Source organism: Styela clava, chromosome 5 (assembly GCF_964204865.1).
Source record: "Styela clava chromosome 5, kaStyClav1.hap1.2, whole genome shotgun sequence".
NCBI classification, from domain to species: domain Eukaryota; kingdom Metazoa; phylum Chordata; class Ascidiacea; order Stolidobranchia; family Styelidae; genus Styela; species Styela clava.
The window spans coordinates 23,796,078-23,816,774 of record NC_135254.1 but is presented as its reverse complement, the minus strand read 5'-3'; the positions used below and the strand labels follow the sequence as shown (position 1 = coordinate 23,816,774).

At 35.6% G+C, this 20,697-nt stretch overlaps 1 protein-coding gene across 1 annotated transcript; it reads left to right on the top strand.

Annotated features, from left to right (window-relative positions):
* Positions 1-14,817: 14,817 nt before the first annotated feature.
* Positions 14,818-20,220, top strand: LOC144422961 (eukaryotic translation initiation factor 3 subunit G-like). Its single transcript, XM_078113048.1, has 8 exons — positions 14,818-14,972; positions 15,893-16,064; positions 16,598-16,729; positions 16,853-16,985; positions 17,179-17,328; positions 17,774-17,907; positions 19,057-19,163; positions 19,888-20,220. The coding sequence occupies exons 1-8, from the start codon at positions 14,953-14,955 to the stop codon at positions 19,919-19,921; spliced, it is 882 nt and encodes a 293-aa protein (XP_077969174.1). The 5' UTR covers positions 14,818-14,952; the 3' UTR covers positions 19,922-20,220.
* Positions 20,221-20,697: the final 477 nt, after the last annotated feature.

The following is a 20,697-nucleotide window of genomic DNA, read 5'->3' as shown; positions in this document are numbered from 1 at the left end:
TTAAAGGGGAGAATCCAATATAGCTCGACTGCTCGACCAGTTACAATACTTGGTATCCTGCAGGAACTATAGCATGCTGTCTACAACCCTCATCAGGATATATCACCACTCATGAAGAAAACAAAAGCCATACACGTGTAATAAGAATGATCCCACACCACGAAAAGAAGCATTACCATGCAATTGTCAGAAAGATCGTCATTGCATTACCATGCAATTGTCAGTAAGGAATTGGTCCATTAAAACACAGGGAATGCTGACTCACAGATTTACTCATGAAGGGTAGGAACGAATCGGAGCTACTTCTTCGGTTGGAGGTATTTTTAATAAGTATTTCGTCGAAGCAGTTTGGTAGTGCGTTATTATGAAAGTCATAAGCTAATGACAATACTTCAAATTTCATCATATCTCCAACCTTAAGTATATTTAGTGATTTGAAGTAATTGTCTACACTTTCATATCTTTTTTTCTCTAAATTCTTAAAAAATACTTTGCAATTTTGAGACTAGTGTTTTGTTTCCATGGAGCCAAACTGAGCTACAGTATCGGATGTGACTGAGTAATAATGATTGAAACATTGCTAGTAAAGCCGATTGATTGACACACTGGGAAACCTTGACAGCAATTGCCAAATTTCTTTTTGTTTCACCATTAACATGTGTAATTTGTGATTTCCAAGATAGATTTTCATCAAGGATAACTCCCAAGAATTTTATTTCACTCACTCTTTTAATTTCTTTGCCATTGAGTGATAAAGATTTGAGCAATTCAATTCAAATTTTTATGCTTATAAGATGGAATAGTACAAATTTAGTCTTGTTGGCATTAAGAGATAGTTTATTAACCAGCATCCAACTGTGAATGTTGGCTAGTTCTCGGTTCGCAACTGCGAATAGATCTTCCAGATTTTTCCCACAGAGAATCAAGTCTGTGTCGTCTCGTCAGCAAACATGATTGACTCAGATAAATCCAGACACCTAGGCATGTCGTTTATATAGGCTAGAAAAAATAATCGGCCAAGTAAGGATCCTTGGGGAACTCCGTGCTTCATGACAAGAATATTAGTAGAGAATGAATTGTCATATTGTACGACTTGCTTTCTGTCATGCAGGTAGCTCCGGATCCAATTGAGTGGGGTCCCTCTTATTTCATTGTGATAGAGCTTACTTAGAAGTTAGAAGGATAGAATGGTCAATGGCGTCAAAAGCTTTAAAAATATCAAGCAATATTCCAATAGCATGTTGCTTTCTTTCAAACGCCTTTGTTAATTTATGTACCAAGACATTAGCAGCTATAGCAGTGGAGTGTTGCTTGAGGTAACCAAACTGATGCGAATACAGAATATTAGTGCTTTCAAGATAATTTGACATCCTACTATACATTATTTTTTCAAGGATTTTAAAAACGATGGAAGAAGACTGATAGGCCTATAGTTTCCATAATCAGAAATATTACCCCTTTTAAAAACAGGGAGAACTTTGGCTGCCTTAAAGCTTTCAATGAATAGGAAAGTAGACATGTTAAAACGTTATATTCATCTCATCGAAAGTGTGATCCAAGACTTCAGCAATTCTTCTGAGCATGGATAGCCCTTTACTACAGAGTTTAAACTGGAGATGCGGGGCAGCGTAATCAGTATATAGGTAGGCACCTAAAAGTTTGTTGGCCAGACGATGTAAATACAGGAAAACCGTCAAAGTTTCATGAGAAATATCCGCAAGAATAAAGTTGGGGTCAGTGAAGCCAATATGATTTTAGCCAGGGGTCGGCAACCTTTTGTCGGTCGCGGGCCAAAATTAAGGGTTGCAAGTCATTGGCGGGGCGCACATATTTGTAGAAAGAAACCGAACGGATGGCCAATGAATCACATTTATTTCACACAGATCAGAAGAAGCAGCGCGCGATGACTGTAGGAACTTAACTCGGTCCTCTTACTTAAGGAAATAAGGTAAAAAATGACATTTGATGTGACGCTTTTTATTGCATCACGCTTTGAAGCGGATGAAGCCAAGATTAAAACATTTTATAAATGGGAATCATTAAGCCCGAGTTCTGAGCTTGTTCTTTTTAATGTTCATCTTCGAAAATAATTGTTCGCATGCATATGTACTTCAAAACATTGATGTGAATTTTTTTCGCATGATTTGTCAAATTTGGAGTTTTCTACGAACCAGATACTTTTTAGAATAGAAATCCAGCAGAGATACATCTCTTGAATAGAAGTAATTGTGAATTATATACTTGTTAGGTTATAATAACATTTAGTCTACACGTGTCTCACAATAAATTCTGTCACGTAAAGAATATAATCGTCAAAACAGCTGTTTCGTTACTATAATTCAGGGAAGCGTCGCGGGCCGGATTATATTACTCCGGATCCGGCCCGCGGGCGTAGGTTGCCGACCCCTGATTTAAGCAGTTGGTCTGCGCGAACCTATTCTTGAAATGTCGTGATAATCAGCGAATCTGTTCTTGTATTTTGTTTTAGACGTTTGGTGATTGCGGAAAATGGGTACTGTGCACCACAGTTGACGACCATGGTTAGATTTGGCATTTTCTAAAATAATGGCTTATTAGTCCGTCGTTTTCCAAAATTGTTGTATAGCATGATGCCAAATTATTTTAAAGGCGATAATATTCCACAAGCAACACTCCACTGCCATGGCTGCTAATGTTTTAGTACATAAACCAACCAAGGCGTTTGAAGGCAAGCAACATGCTATTGCAATATTTCAAAAGCCTCTGACAATATTGTCCATTCTTTCTTTTTAAGTAAGCTTTGTCACTATGTATTTAGAAGGATTCCGTTCAATTGAATAAGGAGCTACCTGCACGACAAAAAAACAAGTAGTGCGATGTGACAATTTATATTATTTGCAATTATGTAAACCTAACATAACACCAAATTTTGTGATTTACAATGTCTATAAAAGCGTTTTCAATCTGAGGTGAGTCTGCTGAAACCAAACGTGTGATCTTCCTTTTTAAGTTTCAGTTTTAATATTTTAGAATGCCGTTCTTCAATCAACATATTTGAGTTGTCCATTTACCTCTTTATTGATTATTATTTTTATCATTTCGTCGCCGATGACTATAATATGATAACATGTTTTTCACATTGAACTCATAATTCCCCGCGAGAACAAAAAAGCAATTAACGTCGTCATTGTGTAACAATACATGTATATGCCGAGGGAAATTTTTGATTTAAGGAGAATAAACACCGGCGTAAAGATGTTTAAAACACGCCATGCTGACGAAAGAAATCGGCGATTGTAACAAAATGAAATCGCGTACGTTATTAACGGCCCAATAAAGAAAATTTTTCAGAAAGATCGGGCCACGGGAAGGGCCCTAAAAACGGCCCGAAAGTTGAAAAGATTCGACCCCTAATTTATTAATATCTTCGTCAAGTGTCAAATTTACAGCTTTAGTATAAAATTTAGATTTATTTAGGACTTGTGTTAACTCTATTAAAAAAGGTTCAGCATTTAAAATAAGTAAAGTACTTTTAACTTGCTCAGGAATATTAATCTGAAAGTAACAATTTTAACATTTATTTTGGGGCTCCGCGAATAATATTCAACCTTTCAAGGGCTCCGCAACATCAAAAGTTTGAGAACCCTTGATCTAGACGAGGTCTGGGCAAGTTGCGGCCCGCGGGCCACATCCGGCCCGCTGCAACTTTTCATCCGGTCCGCGAGCAGGCTTTTAGATTTAGACACTTTCTTCTTTATTTACATATAAAATATACTTTAACTGTGAACAAACGGAATTTTTATGATAATGAAAAAGTCGGTAATAACGTTCGACTATTTTTTTTAAATTGCCGATTGTTTTCGTCAGCTCGAGGTGACTCCTCAAATCCCAAATTTTCCTTAACATATATATGTCTTGTATACGGAAATGCCGAACCATTGAGAAAAACGAGTTATTATATTATCATTGGCGACGAGATGCTAAAGATAAATAAAGGAGTGAATCGACAAGCACCTTAAATCTAGATTAAAAGCGCCAATATAAAATACTAAAAATTGAACAGAAACAAGTTTTGATTTAGAAGGTCCCTGACAGGTTAGAAACGCTGTTGTAAAATTTGGAAACTGAAAAATTTCCGGTGTCCACGGCACACATTTTAATTGAGTGGCTTTCGTGTGCGCGATGTATTTTTTGAACAATTCCAAAACTACCGACGGCACCTGATACATAAGATATTTAATTAATGTGGAGTAAATTCAATCGATTTGCGTGGTACTAAAATGAAGTTTATACTCTGTGTGGTTTTATCGCAGACGTGGGGATTTTTAAAATGTTAAAATCTTTAAAACAGAGCTAAGTCAGTGTTGCAAGAACAGCTCAGATTTGTCGAATTCACGAAATCGAATAAAAATAATCTGGCACTTTGCCTCACATTTTTATATTCGCGGAATGCGATGGTATTTCAGAGGGGTAATGCCAAGTCAAGTTTTGTCAAGTCAACCGCGGGTTAGGTTGAAAACAATGAAGCAAGACATTTTAAATGTACCCATATCAATACATTTTAATTATACCCGTATCGAAAATAGGTTTCGAAACTAAGTATATTCCGGCAGTTTATCTGACCTTTTATATCCGCATATAGTCGTGGTATTTTAGAACAGTGCATCCCGAACTTTTAAGCTCACAACGCTTTCCAATGCGATATAATTTTCACGTTAAAAATGCTATGATGACGGCAAAGTTATATGAATCACAATGTTTTGGCACCGAAGACATGGTCCTAATTTCGCATTGTTACCTACTCTTCAGCATTAATGATAAAATTCGGCATTGTTATGCAAGGGTCAGGGTGCCGTTTCTCTGATCCTATGTATTGACTCGAAATTTATGTTTTAAACTAGTTTTATTAATTGTGCTTTGAATAAAAATTCTAACAAAAGTACAATAGATGTAGTACTTGTTTTATTTAAATGTGTAAAAAAAATATTAAAAAAGCACGATTGACTTTACTTAGTCCGGCCCGCCACTTCATTTTGAATATTCAATGTGGCCCGATACCAAAAATAATTGCCCAGACCTGATCTAGACGATTGGGATAACCATGTTCCATATATGTGCATGGCTTACAGAGCTACAGTGCATGAAAGTACGCAGTTTACACCCAATCGTCTTATGCTTGGCCGAGAGATTGACCTTCCCATCGACGTCATGCATGGACGTCAAACACCTCTGCATCCTTGTTATACCGAATATGTGAAATGGTTTAAAGATGTCACTGAGGAATCTTTTGTATGTGCAAGAAATCATTTGAATCAAGCTGCCTTGCGACAGAAAAGAAATTTTGATGTTCATGTGAAACCACAGCAGTTTGAAGAGGGAGACCTTGTATGGTACTATTACCCACCAAAGAAGAAGAGGCTGAATTCTCCATGGCAGGGTTCTTTCGCATTTGGGAGATGTCTCTCAAATCACACTTATGAGATACCACGGAATCCAGGCGACAAGACGCGTGTGGTTCATGTGGATAATTTGCGAACTTTTATTCATGAAGAGACCCAGGAACCACGTGCTTGCTTAAATGATAGCCCGAAAGGGGCGGATTCTGGGGAACACACACCGGAAGAGGCTGATCTTCAGCCTTGTGAGGAAATAATACCTTGGTACGAGTTGTCCAATCCAGAAGGACAAACTTTACGGATGTCTAAGCGTGAGCGTAGACAACCTGAATATTTTAAAGACTTTGTGTAAATATTTTTGTTTTGTTTCGACTACTTTCGTTGTTTAAACTTTTCTAATGAATATGAAAACATTCCTTCATAATGTTCCATCTAGAAGAGGGGGGTAATGTGACGACCCTTATTTTATCTTTTGAATGATGTCGTGTAATATTATTGCTATATCTTGTATTTTTAACATTGAAGACACTGAGGGCGCTGATGTTTACTCTTGGTTTTATGATTATTAGATTGGGATTTGTTAGATATTTTTATGCTAGACAGTAGGATGATATTATTGTTTGAGTACATTGCAATTACAGTTATTTTGGTGTTGTATTTTTAGTTTTATCAAGGAATTAGCTATCATCGGTACTGTTAGGCACAAATAGAATTGATTGTGGTCATTTAAAATACCTGTCATAAGTTATTTTCAGCCTGTTTTGCAAATTGTAAGAAGCTAGTTTAGTGTAGGCCTACCGGATTTTAGGGGTCATATTGCTTATTCGAAAGTTGTCTTCGATTTCAGGGCCGTCAGTGTTTTAATTGTGTATATAGTTTTCTTACATTGTACTGCCTGGTATTTGTTATTTTTATTGTATGCTTTCCGTTTCATTGGAGTATTTGGTTGTATTAAGATTGATAATAAAATACCTCAAAATAGAAAAACTTTCATTTCCAAGGAGTTGAATGATTGCACCCACGTTTTTCTACGTGTCGATGCAGTTAGAAAACCCCTCATACCTCCTTATAATGGCCCATTTAAAGTTATAGAGAAACACGCAAAATATTTTAAAATAGATTATAAGGGTAATTTACAAAATGTTAGTATCGATAGACTAAAACCAGCCCATACCGAAATCGATATTCAACTTGATACTCAACCGAATATTGAAACCCCATTATTATTTTTAAACAGACCAGAACCGCACTCAACAACGCGTTCCGGCAGAACATCCCACCAGAATAGACAAAATGATTTCACCTATTATTAATTTCTTGTTTTGTCTATATGCTACCTCTTTTGCTTTTAACCCATCAAGCCCAACAGGATCGGTGAATTTTTGTAATCCTGATAGACCTGTCGCAGAGTACTCCATACCGGAACCACCGAAATGTAAAAAACAACCGATCACTCGAGTAGATTATTGCAATGCCACGGTTCACAAATTATCCTCGGCCTACACTAACATCACGGCATATGTTTGTCAAAAATCTGTCACAGAATGGCAATCAACTAAATTCTTTTTCGGCTCTATTTATGATAAATCCAAATCCTACATGGCCGACCCTCCGACCGCATTATACTGTCAAGATTGGGTACATACATTCAAAGCAGAAAACATAGGTAAATTAAAATCTACATCAGCAAATACTTGGTCCACAGATAATGATGTAGAATATGTCTATAAGTGACCAACAACAACTACAGGCAAAATTTATAATGCTCATTTGGCCCTAACCAAAATTTATTATGATCACATCAAAGCGTGTAATTCATTGGCTAAAATGGTGACCCCGAACATAGAATTGCAAGCCTTCTGATGTGGAGTCGAAATCGCTAAAGGTGACCCAACAAAACAACAACAACAGTAAAGATGGTACAGCAATAAAGGTATCACCGCACGAGAGAATAAAGGTACGGAATCGGAAAAGAATTAGACGACGAAGGATACGAAGACGAAGGATAAGGACCAAGTCCACACAATGAACTTTTGTTTAAATTCAAAAATACAAGGTGAAAAATTGTATCAGGCTAAATTAAACTGATGGTATACAACGAACGATAACTTTTAAAAAAGTACGAAGGAATCGCACGCTTGTAGATATTTTTAAAGATCACAGCAAAAAATGATCGAGCAAGACAATAGAATGAAAATATTATTCAACAATTTGTTTTACTTTCTTATATATACTTACGATTTTTTTTTACTGGGACATTTATCATACTACTTCTTTTCTCAATGTATAGTCCTTTCTTTAACTTCTTTGGCGATATTAATTAGGATCTTAATTTCTATGAATTGCTTGAAAACAGACTTTGAGTGTTTACTCAAATTGCAATTAATCTTATGGCCAATTGATTATGCAAGCAAGGTGAATATTCAATTTCAAAATTCATGTGATTTATAATAATTGAAAATTGACGGATGTAAACTATTTCGATTAGATGGATTTCATCAACACTGAACTATTTTTAAAAGATGATTCAAACGAGTCACTCTTTTTAGCGTTTATAACATCGTCATAAGAACGGTGCATAAATGAGCTCATCAATATATTCGTCAAAACGAGTATATGATTTTTTTTTATTAACGAACAAACAAAGCGTTATTTTTTTTTCAAAGCCCGAAGCTGGCATTATCAACAAATCGCAACAAGCGAACTTACAAAGCGCTATTTTTTCAAAAACATGAGCAATCGGTATTTCAGTGTGACGAAATATATTCGATCAGTTTTAGATCAGTTTTATCTGTCGAAATCAAATTTAAAAAACAATAAATCGCCTTTTCTTTTCTAATCTACACTCTCACTGTCATCCTACTTCCCTCTCATTATTAAATCTTCTCGTCCCATAATTTTGAATTTTATTATGTATATCTTTCAATTGTGTTTTTTTGTCATTTTCAATGTGTTTTTTTTTAATTTACGTATGTTAGGCGTAGATATATTTAGGGATAAATTCGTCATTTCAGGTAAAATTCATTAAAAAGACTGGAAATTGCTAATTTCTCCAAATTCATGAATTGGATCGATATAGTTCCCGTTGTAATTAGACAAACAGATGACAACCAAAAATATAATTGGATCGATGACATATGGTAATTAGTATTCCAAACCCGAATCGATAACCCTAATGGAATCGATATCACCATACGCACATACGTATAAAAAGGTTTCAATTGGATATTTGGGGGTAAGGTATTGAAGAAGTCATGTATTGAGAGGTCTTGTATTAGGAGTCGAATCTTCTTGATAAGTGTCGTCTCGTTTCTCGATGTCGTCATGTCTTAACAATCTTCTGTATTCTGTGTCTACAACATCAAACTACATCTACAACGTCAAAACGTGTACTTCATTGGCTAAAGATATTCTGAACTTTGATGATTATTTCATAGACTGCCGGTACGCTACAAATGCATTAAAAATTGTATACTATAGTTTTATATACTCTCATCTGAAATATGGCATTATAAGTTGGGGAGGAACTAATAGAACTACGCTAAAACCACTAGTAATTCTGCATAACAAGCAATTCGCTGCATGCTATCTGCAGAATCACAGCATGTTCATAACTCACGCTTATACAAGCGGTGTGAAGTATTACGACTGAAAGATATATATCTTTCTGAAATTGTCAAATTTATGTATCGTTTCGAAAATCATGTACTTCCCCCTATATTTCATAATTATTTTACAAAAATTTTAACCATCCATAGCCACAAGGATTGTTACAAAAAGGACTTATTTCATGCCTCGATGTTCATTTTCATTAACAAAAAAAAACGCTCAAAACATAATGCATTCTAATTTGGGGAAAAATTCCGTCCAATATTAAAGAAAACTCACTTGTACTCACTCACTTAGTGTTCACCTTATTTTTTTGTTCATCCAATAATAACAGCGGTACTTCGGGTGTCGCTGCTCGACAACCATTTTTTGGTTCTCCGCGACTTCCCTTCCCGAGTAAAACTGTGTACTTTATTTTCTTATAATTTGTGCCTCTGTTATTTAATTATTTTTTACTGGTTGGAAAAAAATAAACTTGATTGATCTGCACAAAACAAATCGAAAGGCGATTTTTGTGGGTTCGCAGGTTCGAATCCGGTGAGGGATAATCAGGTGCGAGAGGATTGCTGGTGGTTCAAGTAACCGCTGGTCGGTCACGGCTTCCTCCATCACCAAGTCCATGCATCTGGAACAAATAACTGGCTAAACAAAACCCACCCCCGCCATCAACTGGTAATTCAGTACGCTAGTCGTTGGGTAGGAGACTTTCCTCTCTTCTGTGTTACTTTTCGTAAACGAGCACGTGAATTGCGCTTTATAAACCTAATTCTTAAGTTTTGCTCGTTTTCCGGGCATTTCTGTTAGATATTTCGTTCATTTCATTAAGTTTTGTGTTTTCAGAATGCCGAAATGAATTGTATTGTTGTATTGTATACACCAGTGGTCGGCAACCCCTGGCGCGCGTGCAAATTGTGGCACGCGTGAGGATTTCTCATGGCACGCCAAGCGATTTGAGGCAGATTCGGATATTTATTTTTGTAGTTCGACAAACTTTCTACATTTGAACAAAAAAATATCAATTTGACAAACTCAGTGGAAAAAAACATGCAATATTTAACTGCAATCGAGATGCCGAAATAGGTGTAGATAACCATGTGCGTTGCAGTCGATCACCCCAAGTTTTTGGAAAACTGAAAAAGTCGATAATAACGCGTGCAATTGCTTTTAGCTGAAATCGCCGATTGTTTTTGCCAGCGTGACGTGTTATTTAGGCCGTAAACACTTTTAAGTTCGTGTTTATTCTCCCTGAACCACAAAAATTATTTCACAACAACGATAATAACTACTTTCTTTTTGCGCAGAATTGTAATCAGTAATTTATTTTTCCACCATACTAAAGTAAACAATACAAAATAAGAAGTAAAATGGTACATCAGGGTGAAGTGAGCCGCGAGACACCAAGACTGGTTATCGAGCAGCGTGACCCATGACTTAAGTCTAGATAAATAACAGTATTATATAAATCAAACAATATATAATTGTTGAAACAAGTTTACATCAAAGTAAGTCGAGACGACCTGGTTACCCTAAGACTCCCGATCCAAGGAGAAACGAAATTCGCTGAAAGTTATTATACGTTCATCGGCGGCGAGATGCTAAATTCAAGTAAACGGGTGGATCGGCGACGCAAAGTTTTTTGATTGAAATACGAAAATATAAAATACTAATAAAAAAAAACGTAAACAATTTGTTGTAGGAGGCCCACGACAGATTAGAAACGCTTCTCTGGGCATTGTGAATCGCAAAGATAAGTTTCGACACACGGCACACATGAGTTTCGGCGGCGTTGGGAACCATAACGTCACTAAAATCGAAACACAGTCAATTGTGCGCGGAATTGACCTTGTATCCATTGCTTTAAATTGCCGTCGACAATTTTCGTGTTAATATTATATATACAAGGTTGAAACGCGACTTTTTCCCGAGTCGTGGTGATATATAAGATAATTAATCAAAGTATATTCAATCAATTTTTATTGTACCAAGATAAATCCTTGAGATTTTATAGCAGACGTGGGGATTTTTCTAACTGTTTTATCTTGAAAATAATTTGCAAGTTGCAAGTACAGCTCAGATTTGTCGAATTCGCAAAATACGGATCGAAAGTAGATATAATAAAGTTTACCACACATTTTTATGTACGCGGATTACCATGGCATTTCAGAGTAGTGATGACTTTATTTGTCGACGCAACCGCAGGTTAAATTGAATACAAGTGAATTAATAAAGCAAGACATTTTGAATATGCCCAATCGGTCATGGATTGACTAGGCTTGCACGTAATTTACGGATTTACGGAATTACGTAATTATTTGGAGTTACGGAAGGGAAGTTAAAACCAGAAGTATGCGCACCAAGATGTGTACAACCTGAATCCTAACCGGTACACACCTACTATGTTCAGGTTGTGCGCCATCTTGGTGCGCATACTTCTGGGGCACCGATTTTTCTGTTGTGCAAAGTAATCAATCCATACACGCCCATACACGCCTTCTCAAGCTTTAGTTCAATGCGTCTGCAAAAGTGGTTGGCGCAGGAAGACGCAACCGATAAGACATTGCGTGGACGACTCTACGACAAGAACCACCCTGTGAAAATTGAAATACAACCGAATAAATGAGTTAGTATAACTTTGAAAAACCTCATCACTTTAACCTTAAGAACAAAGTATGCTAAGTATACATTAAGATTAACCGAATAGTTTTGACCGTAATAATGCCTTTATTTTATGAGAAAAATGTTAATACAGAAACTCAAAATCCCTATTATGGGGTGATAACAGATTAGTTCCGACATCAGTGCATCAGAGGGGTCTTACAATTAGCATAGCCTGTCTTATCGTTTAAATCAGATTGCCGCCGATGTAAGTATATTCTTCATACCGCACCTTGTTTTGCCGAAGGCTGCCTTTGATTGAATTGATTAAATAAGTTTCATGATTTTCTTACTCATAACGCAATGTTCTGGAGTAGTTCCACGGCGATGCAAAGGGTATTTCAATAAAAAATAAAGAAAAACAAATGATTTAAAACAAGCCCTTGTTTGGAAACAGGATGTTTTTTTTAGAATTGATAAAAAACAAAACCCTAACTGTGTGCTATCAAACTTCTCCGTTATGACGTTAGCCGCCGTTATGAGGTCATAGACTTTACGAACATCCAGCCGTTCAGTGTTCAAATCATCACACCTCAATGGTTCAAATGGGCAGAGGACTTCTCATCAATCAATAAGAGTTAAAAAAAAATCATAAAACTAATACGTCAATACTTTGTATTTTGCAATTTGCTTATAATATATATATTAATATTGGAAAAATATTTGGCGGACCGGCAGCAAGGTTGCCGCGGACCGGCGGTTGAGAACCACTGCTCTATACACTTTGTACAAAAAGGCATACAAAGAAATTTTCATGGGTCAAGGGTCAGCGAAACATCCACGAAACATCTGCACGCTGTGCCTGTCGATGTCTGCATATCTGCTGCCTGTTCCTCAGGGCTGCCACTCCAGATGTTTTATAGCTAGATCTAGATGTAGAATTTGGAGTCTAGATGTTTTTCAACGTTCCTTATATTATCCAGTGGAAAATGAATAAAGCGATGTGTATAATACTGTAATATGTGAATGAATATTATTTCATTACTCAGAAGTAAGTTAAATATAGTCTATTAGTGTCAGATTTATAAAACTCATTTATATATATAATATATTGTATTTATCTAATCTACGGGTACCATAATATGTAATTAGATAATTCGAATAACGAGTTAAGCATTTTTAGGTTACGGTAGGGTGGTGTAGCCAGTCTGCGGACGATTTCATTCAAACCGCTATAAACAAAAACCAATATTTCTAACCCGTTAATTTTTTCACCGTAGGTGCATTGGCATTTATTCTACACGCTGAAATTTCTACGACCAGGGGTTAAAGCTATACAAACCACCAAAGTACGACACTCTGAAGACGTATTTGCGACCGAACGACCAGTGTGCGATCACGGATTTCAAGCCTTGAACATCGTTTCTGCTGCGTCGAGACTAGGGCATACGCAGCCATGAGTGAAAAATGGGCTTCTAATTGCATTTCTGACCGTCATATATTTTAAGAACACGGTTATTTCGAACAAAATTCTTCAAATTATGAACAAAGCACCGCATCACAGCAATCAAACAGACAAAAACACAGTGGTCGCAAATTAGTTGACAAAGATATTATTGACGTATTGGAAATGCGCACCCCCCTACTCCCCCTCCTTTAAATGTAGAAACGTGAAACTTTAAAGATGGTTAAAAGAAACACAACTCTACCCACCTGCCAAGTTTCATCTCTTTATCTCTTATATTTGTATCGATTTTCAACCTTTGTTAAAGGAACAATGGGTAGTTGGCGACATGGTAAAATGGTCAGTTTTTTTTCTTCGGTCAGGTTTTCGGTCGTAACTTTTTTATTTGTGGCCGCATTTTAGTTAGTGTAATTTCGCAGAGCTACGAGGGATAAGTGGACGATAACGCGTGAGAAATATCGTCGCGGTTCGTTAATTTTTTCGGCATTAATTTGATCGATGAAGTTGATGGTCGCAGATAGGTCATGGCCGCAAAGTGGGTAAGCCACCCTATGTGACTTTAAAAACCGGTAATTAAATCTGTAAATAGAAAGGACGATAAGTCAGTACCGGTACTTCAGTACTTAGTATTGTATTGTTGCCAATTGGTGAGAATAATTTGTGTAGTTCAGGTTGGTTACTATAGGATTTTAAAATTATAAAATTATTTTAGTGCAATTGAATTTGTCTTTCTTTACTTTTTGGTGCTGTGAACCGGTCTTACTACTTACAGACTTACTGAATACAGCGCGAAACACCACAAAGAGCGCAAAACAGAGAGAAACAGCGCAGAACAGTGGGGGAAAGAGCGCAAAACAGTGTGAAGCAGAAAAAAATTTTGCAATGAGTTCGGGGCACCTTGTTTTGAGTTGGAGTACCACGGCAGCAAATTAAAAACACAAACCAACATATGTAGCCAGTAATGCTGTAATGGCAGGTCTGCCCCTGCTGGTGACACATTTTGGGTACCATAATTTAGAACATTTTCCATATGGATATGGTTGGCGTTAAGGTTCGGTAAAAAGGGACCTCCAGAAGTATGTGCACCAAGATGGCGCACAACCTGAAAATAGTATAATAGATATTAGCTTCTTCGATATCTAATATTATGTAATACTGTAATATAATAAACTTTGAATGCTCTCGTTTCGTTGATTTTCATCAAATTTAATGACTTCAAATCTAGATGTATTCTCTAGATGTTTTATTTTTCAATCATGATGTTTTTCGAGGTCAATCTAGATGTTTTTAGTCAGGCAAAAGTGGCAGCCCTGGCGTGGTTCGCGGTAGGCCTATTGCTGGGTCATGCGAGAGGATAGCTGGGATGCTAGTCATCACATTCTTTCTTAACGATGGTCAGGACGAGTCAGTGCTACTCACTTCGGTTTGGCGGTGTGGCGCATCGTGCCGAGCGTTAGGAATACGCTCGCCACTGCACCTCCAGACCTCTGATTACCTACTGTGCATGGGTTCTCTGCGTCCTCTTTTCAGACAAATTGAGTGTTTGTTTTATGTATTGTTTTATGCGACATCTGAGATATGTACCGTACTGTGTTATATAATGTTACAGGGCACAGTTCATCGATTCGCGACATTTGGTTCAATAAAACAAACTCAATTTGTCTCTGAAGCGAGGACGTTTGGCACGACGGCCGATTCCTATATTGCGTTGAATGCTACAGTACAATTTATTCCAAATGCAGTATTGTGTACTTCTCAAGTGATTGGAGCAATCATTTACATTAATGTATATCAATTTTACATGTTTTTTTTATTTCAAATATGTTAACTTATTTAACATAAAACATAATATAAAAAAATGGAAATTGAAAGAGGGAACAACGAAAAAAGTAGCATCACAGTGTGAACATGCCGTCTGAAGATAGCAGGTAAAAGGAACTTCTATTTCTAAGACTTGCTCATGAACCTTGAACAACCATAGGTATCAAAGTCAACAAACAAACTTCGGTCTATGGCCTATGTGCCATGGAAAATATGAAGTTTCTGGTTTCTGTAATCGTAGCATATGCATGACCCAGTTCAGTATATAGTCAATGTTTTTGAGTTTATATTTATAAAATAATTACCGAAATATTACTGGACATCGGTTATTAATAAGTAACAAATAACATCTACTTTGCACTGTCCAGTGCCATGATGATGTTTTTGTTGCAGTTTTTTTTCAATTCCTAATTGATATTTTTCCATTGTGTAAATTTGTTGAAAAGTTCATTTTTATTTCCATCTCTATTGGAATTAATAATTGAAGCAAATCATATTCCAATCTTAAAAAATGTTATAGCATTGTTAACTGACTTTCATCAGAGTAGTAGCAAGTGAATACTGCTTGTTTTTTGATGATGATATTTTCCGGTTTATTATGTCTTTCATCATTTTGGAAATTAATTAGTTTAAACAAGCTTGATTGAATAGTAATAAAATAATTTTCTCAAGTAATATTGTCTGTAGTAAGAATAAAGTTTTCTTTGATAAAATAATGCATAGTAATTATGCAGCATGGCCAGTATAATTACGTGACATATCTGGTGCCTGTTCCAATGATGCAGTGGTGCCGGTAGTTTTGTCTTGGCTGTAGAAACGGATCACTTGAAATCTTGAATTTTTCATTCAAAAAGTTTTATCTTCCGTTACCCCTATTTCTGCTATGTCATATTTCAGGGATATCCATATTAGAAAATATTTTCAAATGTCATCTTTGGCAATATCAGATTGGTCATAGTTAGAAATATGATATTGATAAATTTAAAAAACATTCAGAATCATATGAAACTTTGGTTTTATTATTTAGTAAAGTGAGTTGGGCTGATGCTGCCGAACCATCGAGTTGGGCAGATCAAGTAGAAGAAGCAGAGGTACAAGAACTAGGACATGATCAACTGCCGCCTTCATCAGAAAAAAAAGATGGAAACACAAAAATTATCACAGAATACAAAATAAACGAAGATGGAAAAAAAGTTAAGGTTGGTTTTTTGTCATTATTCTGCTAAATATATTTATCAAATACATAGACTCAAACCAAAGGCATATTACTAACCATGGGAATTTTATATTGTGTATCACGAAAACATATATTATATACTATCCATGTTTGATTAATTGAGAACTTAATTTATGCCTAAATTATAAACTGTTTCCAAATCAAGTTACTTGAGGTATTATTCTAATTCCCAAGTTATATTTGCCTATCTGGTTCTTTATTAAAATTTTTTTTAAATTTGTCATTCCTTTTTGCGCTAATAATGCAGGGTTATGCAGCCAAAATAAACTTACGGTATAGTCGTAATAAATATGCTGAATAAATATAATAGTAGTGCAACAATAAAAGTATCGAAATACTGGGTTAAAATTGCGCATGAATCAATGTATTTCCCAAATGCCTCAAATTATAAAGATTTATCTAATTTGTCAGTTTTAATTTTGTTCATCCATCCAATATATCCATGCAACTTTGCTTTGAGATACAAGTTTTGAAATTTTTCATATGAAATTTCAGATTGTTCGTACCTACAAGATTGAAATCCAGAAAACATCAAAGTCAGTTGCCAGAAGAAAACATTTACCAAAATTTGGAGTATCAAAGGAGGATCCTCCCGGTCCAAATCGTGCGACCACCATTATTTCAGAAGTTAGTCATTTTACACTGTAAATTCATATATAGTTAATTATTACAAAGGAATTATTTGAGGTATAGAATGGAAAATACATCATAAGAAATTTGGGTTTCTAATCTATTCTGTTCTTCATGCAGGATGTGAACTTGCAGTTCATTAACAGTAGACAGGAGGAAATTCATGATCAAGAAGATCCTATGTTATCGAAATTTCGTAATCAACTACAATATTACATGTTTTTCAAGAATTTCAAGACAGGAAATAGGCCATGTATGATCTTGGATAAGTTTGGTTTTGTGTCGAATATTTATTAAAAATTTATCTGTATTTTTTTGTTATATCTATTGTTCAAAGATATCCTGATACATTCGTGGCACATATTTCCGCTTTGTTATAGTCTGGTTTGTAGTGATCACTGAAAGAAAAATTCAACATTGAGATTTAATCGTATTTAATTTTTCAGCTGAAAAGGAAGAGGAAGAAAAAAAAGATGAAGTCGATAGTCCAACTCAAGCGGGACCAGGAGGTGGAACTGGTGGAAAGTATGTCCCTCCAAGTTTGAGAGCTGGAGCAACAGCAAGAGGATCTTCTATGCCATCTCGGGGAGCTAGAGGTTTGCATTATGGATTTGTTAACTGAATGCTCATGAAAATATAATAGTCAAAACATTAGTGTCTATTGAGTTACTAGTTCTGTCATGTTGCAATGACAAAAACACACATTTAGGCATTTCTGTAGTAATTTTTTTTTTATTAAATTTTTGAAATACAACAATATCATCGTCTTTTGGTAAAATTCATTCAGTGATTTTGGTAAAACAAAAAAGTTACATTGCTAAAATCTGCTTGAAAATTCCACCTTGTGCTTATTTTGGTACTCCCGTAGTATGTGTACCAGGTCAGGGTTAGGCCATAATTTTTTCCTTATTTTAGTCCTATCACAAGTTTGGGGACTGTTTGTGTTAGCCAAGTGAATATACCCCTGCTCATAGGTTCCAGTCCCTTCACACAACTTGATGTAAAATAGGCGAATTTTTTATATTCATGCCTTCTTCCCAGATGAACAAGCAACAATACGGGTCACTAATCTTTCTGAAGAAACAAAGGAATCTGATTTACAAGAATTATTCAGACCGTTTGGTCCAATACAGAGAATATATCTGGCTAAAGATAAACACACTCAACAATCAAAAGTATGTTTGCAGGAACGAAGTTCTATTTTGAAATCATTATTTGGAATTACCAAGCTCAATTTTTGAATAGGCCATACCATGAAGCCTCTTAAATTTTGCATGGTGTTTCGCACTTCTGTACCAAGCTTAGGATAAGCAATCCCTAAAATATAGAAAGCTATAGGCCTGATTACATGTCCATCAAAATCAGCCCAGCGAACCGGTTCGGTTTAGAAAAGTCAAAGTAGTCTCGGAGACCACTCAGCGCCCTCGATTACATGTCCAAACCAACAAGTTGAGAACAGTTTCAGGGTTTTATGACTAAAGAAAATAAGTCATGATTTGCAAACACTGCATATACATATTTTATTTTCAATAAATTCAATACTAATGTTAAATAAAGTATCAAAATTAAATGCACGTTCTTGATTGAAGTTCTGTGAAGTTATTTGCAGAATAGGATAAGGGGTTGCTTTCTCATTGAAATTTGCCCATAATCTAAAAACAAAACGACAAACTAATTGGGGGCATAAAAGATAGACGAGTTAGATCATTTTGGCCGACTATTCAGCGTTCAACGTTGCAGAGTACTGGCACCTTACGCCACACGACCCATTCAAAAAATTACAGTAGGCCTGTAGTCAGTAGTCTACTGGAAGCCAAATTAAAACGGTTGCATTTTATCAATCAAACACTTTTTGTGAAGTGAGCTCATCATATGTAAACAGAAGCACTTTCATTATTTAATATCGCCCTACTACTGCGACGTTACCGACACTGAAGCTTTGAATTTGTGCCGGTAGGCCTATGTACAGTAAGGGTACCGGTGCCAACCACTGAAGCGTGAATATGTGGTCTGCTAGATCGGTTCCAGCGGACATGTGATCAGGCCTTATGATTATTTCGTGACCAGAATCTATTTGGTTCAAAGCATTTCATCTGCTGTCTATAGTTAGAAAAGCAAATGTCTAAATATACCCATGATGTTAAGAGGTATTTGTTTGAGATGTTTCTTAGTAAAACACCTTTACACCTTTTCGTACAGTTTTAACTGTTTGGCATGCTTTTGTTAGGTGGGGTAATTCTAAATTGAAGTATACATACAGTTTGATTGTTCTAACTTCTGAAGTTGATTTGTTTCTAATTTATACATCGTTTATTTTTATGCAGGGTTTTGCGTTTATTAATTTTTACAAAAGGGAAGATGCTGCCAAAGCTATTCAAGCAATATCTGGATTTGGTTATGATCATCTCATTCTAAATGTGGAATGGGCAAAGTAAGTCTTGAATAAATTATAGATCTTGGTTGACAACAATGTAATCTTAAATAATTTTGGTGGATACCTTTGTGTAATGTTGGAAGATCCATGGTGCAAGTGGTGCAACACAGTTTGTAAATTTTTATTATGAACCTATATTTCAAAACAAGACTTCAACAAACAAATTGAAATGTAATTGCTAACTTAGTTTAAACGTATAATTAGTAAATACCCATGAACATAAACAAAGTAACCCCCAAGACACACCGACAGAAAGTCCCTCCAACCCAACCATCTGGGGAAATGCTAGTTACCAGAAATTCAATAAAGATTTAGTTAACAGTAATCACCTACATTTTTGAAATCTTTTTAAATTAATCTGTCAGTACTGGAATGTTAATTAATTTTTGAAATAATAATATAGTTTGATACACTGTCAAATATCGGGTAATGCTGATGTAAAAATATAAAACATCTCCACTTTGTATATCTTTCTTTTGATGAATAATTTTATGTGAATCCATATCAAAAAATAAGAAATTTCAATTGAACATTGAAAACTTACCACGAGGTATTTTTTTACTAAACCAATAAACAAATTATTACCTGGACACTTTTACAACTTTTTCGTGTATGTAGTAGCCAAATGCACATACTGTGAAAAAATTTACAGATGAAAATAATATCAATCATATGTGTTTTCTCAATTACACTTGTTTAAACTATAGTTGTTAAATTTCAGGCCTTCGACACCTGCTGCTGGGGGCGGACCATGATCAGCATTATATATGTATATTACTTTTACAAATCGGGTGTTCTTTGTTGGACTGAAAATGAAATAAATCGTGATGCTTACAGAAAAAGAAATTTTAAAACCAGTCCATAGTGTATTGATGTATACATTGCATCCAAAGGAAATATGTTCTTATTTTTTAAAATAAGAAGAAACAATCAGATACTTTTCTTAGTTTACTTTATTCATGTTGGATTGACTGGTGAATTTTCAATCTAAATCCATTTCATTGTTGATATGTTTGGAATGATGACATTATGGGAATAGAGAATATTATTAGTACTGCTGTGTCTTATTTCTGAAACCATGGTTTTTCAGAAATACCAAACAAACTTTAAAAGAAAGCTTACGTAATATTGTAAAAATTGTAGTGGTATCTCAGTCTGAGTGGCCAATTGAAAGTGTTCGAGCAGGCTCTTCATATGTACTTTCCATACATAATACTGTCATTAAAGACCAGACAGACTTGTTAAATCTTGACAAGCATTAATCCTATAACAGGGATGGCGAACCTTTTCCGATGAATGGGTCAAAAATTATATTTTTATCGCGGAACAGAAGAGAGTGGGTCACAGATATTTAATCAATGTTTGTATCTATAAGAAACTTCTGAATCAAATCTTGTAAGCTTCTGTTGGTGTTGGTGTAGTTTTGGGATTATGCAGCATTTCCATTAGGGACTTTTTATGGCACTCGATTATATGAAATGAGAGTACAAAAACACGCATATTAATTACCAAAAACGTTTAGGATGATGGG